Genomic DNA, 6,949 nt, shown 5'->3' with positions numbered 1-6,949 from the left:
CCACCCCCCACCCCTGCCCAGCCAACAGAATTTAGTTTCCCTTGTAGAGAGGTTACAGCGAGGTGTGACAGCCAAGTTGCCTTTGCTCCACCCCCTCTCTTTTCCCGCAACACAAAGCAGAAGTTCACCTGAGACAGAGAGCAGAGCTGTATTCAAACTCCTGGAGGGTGGGCGTCCGGGGACAGCGACAGCGCCCCGCTCACACAGGTCACAGCACAGCTCTCAGCTCGCCTTCACAGAGATGGTGCAGACAGCCGCCTCCCTCTCCTGGAGGAAGCACCTTGCCTCTGTGACCCACGCCACCCTGACCCTCAGTCTCCTCTTCGTCTCCTTCTACTCCGCTTGCTCGGCAGGTAGAATTGTGAGCCTTATTTCAAGCCACGCTGGGAAGCGGGAGGGAGGAAAGGAGCAAGAGGAGGAGGGAGGGGAGAAGGGCAGGACTCCTTGGCCAGGGCTGGTCCTTCACAAAGGAAAGAGGAAACGGGGTGATGGGGTGGGGTGGGGTGTCTTACATTTACCTGAGACCAAGATCAAATACTCAGGGCTCACCTAGGACAGCAGTAGAAGACCTAGAGAGAGGAGAAAACAGTATGTGAATCTCCCCATGGGGGGAGAAATTGGCCTGAAAGCATCTTTGGTCTGTGGTGTCTTCTGGCTCCTTCTGCCTTCCCCGGGGCAGTTGTGGTTCACAGCCCTCCCTGGCCCATTCCTCCTCCCTTCCCCGAGGCCCTCTGTCCCTGACCCTTTATCTCTTCTGCGCCCTTCACCCACCTTAACGCCAGGAAAACTGTCTATTCCTTGTCTGGGAAGCATAATGTTGGGTTATCGGCTCATTTTCTCCTGGAGTCCGGAGGGCTTGCGTCCTGTCCCTGCCTCTCTCCCAGGCTGGGCTCTGCATGACACGGATCGAGACCTCACCTGCTCCTGCTTTTTGCCTCCGCCTTGATCTTGCTCCTCAGCCTCAGCACACTGCCCCAGTCCCTGGCAGACTCTCCTGCTCCCAAACCACCCCCGCCCCAAGGCCTGGGTCTGCCTCTCGTCCTCACAGTCTCGCCCAGAGCCACGGCCAGGGGCTCACAGGGAGCCACTGAACCTCGACTCAATTCTGGCTTCCACAGCCTCCTAGCTGTGTGACCTTGGGCAAATTGCTTAACCTCTCTGTGCCCTATTTTCCTCATCTACGTTGTTATTGTTGTGCATTATCGAGTCAATTCCAACTGACAGCACCCCTACAGGGCAGAGCAGAACTGCCTCCAGAGGGTTTCCAAGGCTGTCATCTTGATGGCAGCAGACTGTCTCATCTTTCTCCCATGGGGCGGCTGGTGGGTTCCAACTGCTGACCTTCCAGTTAGTGTCCGAGCGCTTTAACCACTGCACCGCCAGGGCTCCTTTCCCCCCATCCAAAACCCATTGCCGTCGAGTCGATTCTGACTCATAGTGACCCTATAGGACAGAGTCAAACCCATGGGGTTTCCAAGGAGCGGCTGGTGGATTCGAACTGCCGACCTTCTTGGTTAGCAGCCAAGCTCTTAGCTACTGCGCCACCAGGGCTCCTCCTCATCTATAGGGTAGGGATAATCAAAGTGCTTAATTACAGGGTTATTGTAAAGATGAAATGAGAGATGACTGCCTATAAAAAACTTAAAATAGCACATGGTCAACACTTGAATGTTAACAACTATGGTGAGCTTGTTCATTTTGTTTTCTAACAACACTCTTCCCCAAATAAGAGTGCTTTGTTGCTTTCTGCCTACCCTCACACGTTGCAGAGGCTGTGAGGATGGCGCAGGACCGGGCAGCGTTCCGCTCTGTTGTACGTCGAGTCGCTGTGAGTCGGAACCAGCTCGATGGTACCTTACAGCAACAACAACCTTCACAGTGCCTTGCTTTGATGAGGGGCTCGGAAATTTGACAGCTTTAACTGCACTGACTTGTTGGGTCTTCCTAGCAGCCTCTCCTTTGAAGGAACCTCAAGCCGGGTCAGTCTCTGGCTGGCTCTGCTGATGAGGGAGGAGGTGTTGTTAGCTGCGTCAGATCAGCCCCCAGCTCATGGCAAGCCCAGGAACAACAGAATGGAAGGCCACCCGGTCCTGCACCATCCCACCATCCCCACGATAAGTTTCGGATGGGACCGCTGTCATCCACAGGGTTTTCACTGGCTGATTCTTGCAAGTAGATCGCCAGGCCTTTCTTCCTAGTCCATTTTAATCTGGAAGCTCTGCTGAAAGCTGTTCATCATCATAGCCACACGCAAGCCTCCGCTGACAGACGGGTGGTGGCTGTTGACGAGGTGCACTGGCCGGGAAGTGAACTGAGGGAGGAGGCTGATGTTTAAATTCTTAGGAATTTGCAGCTGGGCTATTCAGTTTGAACCATATACAACTGCTGACATTGTAAGGTTTTTGACCTATGAAGATGGCAATCCGTATGGGTTTAACCCAACGTCGTTGTTGTTAGGTGCTGTCAAGTCGATCTTCGACTCATAGCAACCCTGTGTGTGACAGAGGAGAACTGCCCATCAGGTTGTTTTGGTTGTAACCTTTATGAAAGCAGATCACCAGGACTTTCTTCTGTAGAGCCTCTGGGTGAGTTGGAACCACCAGCCTTCAGGTTAACTAACAGCTGAGTGCTTAACCTTTGCACCGCCAGGGCTCCTTCAACCCAGTACCAAAAACCAAACCTATTGCCGTCGAGTCGATTCTAACTCTCAACCCTGTAAGACAGAGTAGAACTGCCCCACAGGGTTTCCAAGGAGCTGCTGGTGGATTTGAACTGCTGACCTTTGGTTAGCAGCCATAGCTCTTAACTACCGCACCACCAGGGTTTAACCCAATACTGACATCCAGTTAACCAGGTTTTTTTCCACTCACTTGCTCTGGTTAGAACCACTTCCAAGATGTGAAATGAAAGTCAGGGTTAAGGAAGTTACCTGGGTTACAAGGAAAACTCAAATGCAGAGGACTCAATTTCACCAAAGCAAATAAATACCAAGCACTAAGCCACTTAGCTGTAAATAATTTACAGTTAGCAGTCAGATTGTATCACGGTAGTTACAGGACATTGGAGTGGTGCAGGGATTGTGGGGCATAAAATTAGTCTGAACAGCCATTCCATGAATTTGGCTAAGCAAGACATTTCTCCCTAGCGCATCCTACTATGTGACGAGGGACTTAAAGGACGTGTTGACCTTCAGTGCTGCCTTAAGAGTTTTCAAACCATTTCTCTGGCTTGGTTTTGCTGTGTTGTGTTTTGTATTCCCAAAGAAGGAGATTTCCAGAAAAATTCTCCAAAATTAATTTCTTGATTTTAGTCTACTTAGATTAAAAAGCAGCTGCTGTTGAACTGATTCCAACCCGTGGCGACCCCGAGTGTGTCAGAGGAGAACTGTGCTCCACAGGGTTTTCAATGGCTGGTTTTTCTGAAGTAGATCCCCAGGTCTTTCTTCCAAGGTGCCTCTGGGTGGACTTGAACTACCAACCTTTCGGTGAGCAGCAGAGCCTGTTAACTGCACCACCCAGGACTCCACTACTGAGATCCACGCTGTGTAACAGGAATTTCTTTGATAATAGGAATGCCCCATGTCTGCGCTGTCCAATATGGTAGCCACTAGTAGAAACCCTGGTGGCGTAGTGGTTAAGAGCTACAGCTGCTGACCAAAAGGTCAGCAGTTTGAACCCACCAGGCGCTCCTCAGAAACCCTATGGGGCAGTTCTGCTCTGTCCTACAGGGTCGCTATGAGTCAGAATCAACTCGACCGCAACGGGCTTGGGTTTTGTTTTTTAGTGGCAAATGAGCACTTAAAGTGTGGCTAATGTGACCAAGAAATTGAATGCTTAATTTTATTTAATTTTAATAAATTTAAGGAGCTGCAAATGACCAGTGACTACTGTCTTGGACAGTGTAGACCTAGATTAACCATCTTCTTATCTTCACTTATGGGAGGGAACATGAGAAACGGCTTTTCTTCCTCGAAGACCTTACGTTTGTCTCCATAACCCCACCCCCAAACTCTGACAGAACTTGAAGAATTCCTGTTCACTTTCTTTTCATCTCCGAGCTCCTTGCTTGTGAACCCAGGGGCAATTCTAAGTGCTGGGTGTTCCCACACTCTGCAGACTTGCTTGTATGGGATTTAATTTTTTTTTCATAATCATTTGCCTGGGTAACATCATAGTTGAAACAATCAAGGTCGGATTTCAGTGTTTGTTTGTTCAAGTGTCTGGAGGGAATTGGAGGTACTTATGAAAAGACATTCGGATTGTTAAGTGGTCGTTTTAATATATACTGGAAAAGCCGCTTCTGGGCGCATGAAAAGCAGCTAAAATGGAATATTTGGGAAGCCACATGGCAGTCCCTCGATCCCTGAAGGGCAGTGAGAAAGTGGCTCTGAATAAAAATAGGAGCATTGGCTTTGTGGAATAAAGCCTCCACAGACCTATAATTGGAGCCCTAGCGGCACAGTAGTTAAGAGCTCAGCTGCTAACCAAAAGGTCAGTAGTTCAAATCCACCAGCCTATCCTTGGAAACCCTACAGGGCAGTTCCACTCTGTCCTGGAGGCTCGCTAGAAGTCGGAATGACTCAATGGCAACAGGCTTGGTTTGTTTTTGTTTTTGTTTTTGGAATACCTCTAATTACAAAACCAGTTGTCATCGAGCCGACTCTGACTCATGGTGACCCCATGTGTGTCGGAGTACAGCTGTGCTCCACAGGGTTTTCAATGGCTGATTTTTTAAAAGTAGATTGCCAGGCCTTTCTTCTGAGGAGCCTGCAGGTCGACTCAAACGTCCAACCTTTCGATTTGCACCACCCAGAGACGCCTATACCTATAGTAGAACTTGCTATAATGTTCATCTTCATAATACTACTGATTTACGAAAAAGATGTCAGACTCTCAGCTGGGAATGGCATTTCCTTCTGCCTGACAGAACTCCACTACTTCTCCTGCTTTTCTTCCAGAAGCAAGCAGGAACAACTCCTCAGCCTTGGCCGACCACCACCCAGACCCCGGGACCCTGGAGCAGTGTCCCAGTAAGCATCTCCTGCCCACTGGCCAACCCCAGAGCTGGCCCGGACGGGGAGGGGCGTTAGGTCTCCTGGCTTTGTCAGGTGATTGGCGTCGCAGCTGAGTGCCTGCCTGGCCTGTCCCCACACTGGTGTGCTTTGTTCATGGGCCCCCAGAGGTGTTTACAGAAAGCATCTAAGGAGCTACCTTGGCCTCTCCTGATCTAGTTCATAATGTTTGGCACAGGTGACTTTAATGACCCATCCTCGGGTCAGCCCTGAGGACGCTCAGGGTTAGAATGCTTGCAGAAATTTGGAGTGAAGAGACCATAAAAATCAGCTAGTCCAACTTCCACCCAATACAGGAGCCTATAGGGTCGTTATGAGTTGGAATCAACTCAGCAGCAACCAGTTTCTTTTTTTTTTTTTTTTTTGTTCATCCTCTACTTGAATGCTTCCAGTTGCAGGGAGCTCAGTACTGCATAAAGCAACCCCTCTTCCCAATGTGTGCCAAAGCAGAACTGTGCTCCACAGGGTTTTCAATGGCTGACTTTTTGGAAATAGATTACCAGGCCTTTCTTCCAAGGCATCTCTGGGTGAACTCAAACTGCCAACTTTTCAGTTAGCAGCCTAGCGCTTAACCGTTTGCATAACCTAAAAGATCCCTGGGTGGTTGCTCTTGGCTACTAACCGAAAGGTTGGCGGTTCAGATCCACCCAGCAGCACTGCCAGAGAAAGGCCTGTTGATCTGCTTCCGTAAGGTCACAGCCAAAGGAAACCTCATAGAGTGCAGTTCTACTCGGAAGCACCTGGGGTCACCATGAGTCACAATTGATGGCAACAGGTTTTTGTTTTTTAGTGAATGTTAACACCCGGGTTATCATTGCTGTTGATATTGTCGGTATTAAAGGCACTGGGGGCTGGTGTCACGCACCCCGTCTCTCTCCCTCAGATGTCGACTTCTGCCCGCTCGCTGTCCAGTGTTGCCACGTGGGCGTGGACGAGTACGGCTGGATCGCGGCTGCTGTGGGCTGGAGCCTCTGGTTCCTCACCCTTATCCTGCTCTGCGTGGGCAAGCTGATGACACTCACGCCAGACGAGCCCAAGGACCTGCTGCCCTAGCTCAGAGCCCAGCTCTAGGAAGGTCCAGGCCCCGGAGCTGAGGATGGTGGGGCAGATGATTGTGTTAGTATGCTTTCTGCTATTTTAAAGTCATGCAACTTTAAGCTTCCGTTACTTTTACAAGGGAAGAAGAAGAAAAGGGGGATCGAATCAGGATAGGACAGTGCTGCCATCAGAGCTGAGCCCTGACCTTGCCCTTCTCATGAGATGCCTGTGGGGATTGCTCTAATCTAACCATGGCTTAGTGTCTTGGTCAACTGATTTGAAACCAAACTCATGACCTTCTCACCAAAAACAGGTTCCTAGAGTTGGTCAAGGGCATCACTGTGGTTTCATGAGAACATGAGAATCAACTTCAACACTCCACCTTCCTCACCCTCAAATCCAGTCCACACCCAGCTCTTGTTCTTTCCTCAAACCATCTCCCACAGCCATCCTGTCTCCCCATTCTCACCACCAGTACCCCTTCACTACATCTTCCACCATTGTTTCTGGAATATTCCACTTGTCCTCACTGCCTTTGGGGTTTTCCTCCCCCTCCCATGGCATCCGTCACTCCTGCCCAGCTCCTTCAGTGACGACAGTGAAGCTCCTCCCTGGCGTGTAGTCCTCTGTACGAGGCCAACCTCCTTCCAGGTGGGCCTCCCAGCACGTCCTGGAGTGAAGGCTCCGACTGGTTGCCCTGGCCCCCGCCTCTTTCCTGCCTCCTCAGCCTACATGATGCCATTCCTCACTCTGCTTTCCAATCCCACCTCAAGCCTGGGTCAAAGGTGGAGGGTGGGTGGGTAGATGGATGGATGGATGGATGGATGATGGATGGGTGGG

The 6,949-nt window shown here is 50.4% G+C and overlaps 1 protein-coding gene across 1 annotated transcript; it reads left to right on the top strand.

Moving 5' to 3' along the window:
- The first annotated feature begins 241 nt into the window (after positions 1 to 241).
- Positions 242 to 6,124, top strand: TMEM213 (transmembrane protein 213). Its single transcript, XM_004382462.1, has 3 exons — positions 242 to 353; positions 4,958 to 5,029; positions 5,955 to 6,124. Exons 1-3 carry the CDS (start codon positions 242 to 244, stop codon positions 6,122 to 6,124), a joined length of 354 nt encoding a protein of 117 aa, XP_004382519.1.
- Positions 6,125 to 6,949: the final 825 nt, after the last annotated feature.

This window comes from Trichechus manatus, unplaced genomic scaffold (genome assembly GCF_000243295.1).
Source record: "Trichechus manatus latirostris isolate Lorelei unplaced genomic scaffold, TriManLat1.0 scaffold00093, whole genome shotgun sequence".
Classification (NCBI taxonomy): Eukaryota; Metazoa; Chordata; class Mammalia; order Sirenia; family Trichechidae; genus Trichechus; species Trichechus manatus.
This window is presented reverse-complemented; position numbering and strand designations above follow the sequence as displayed.

What these genes read in the sequence shown, in the direction of transcription:
- TMEM213 (XM_004382462.1), top strand. Translation starts at nt 242, where the DNA reads ATGGTGCAGACAGCCGCCTCCCTCTCCTGGAGGAAGCACCTTGCCTCT. An exon ending in CTACTCCGCTTGCTCGGCAG is followed by an intron (nt 354 to 4,957) that starts GTAGAATTGTGA and finishes CTTTTCTTCCAG; the next exon opens with AAGCAAGCAGGAACAACTCC. An exon ending in GACCCTGGAGCAGTGTCCCA is followed by an intron (nt 5,030 to 5,954) that starts GTAAGCATCTCC and finishes TCTCTCCCTCAG; the next exon opens with ATGTCGACTTCTGCCCGCTC.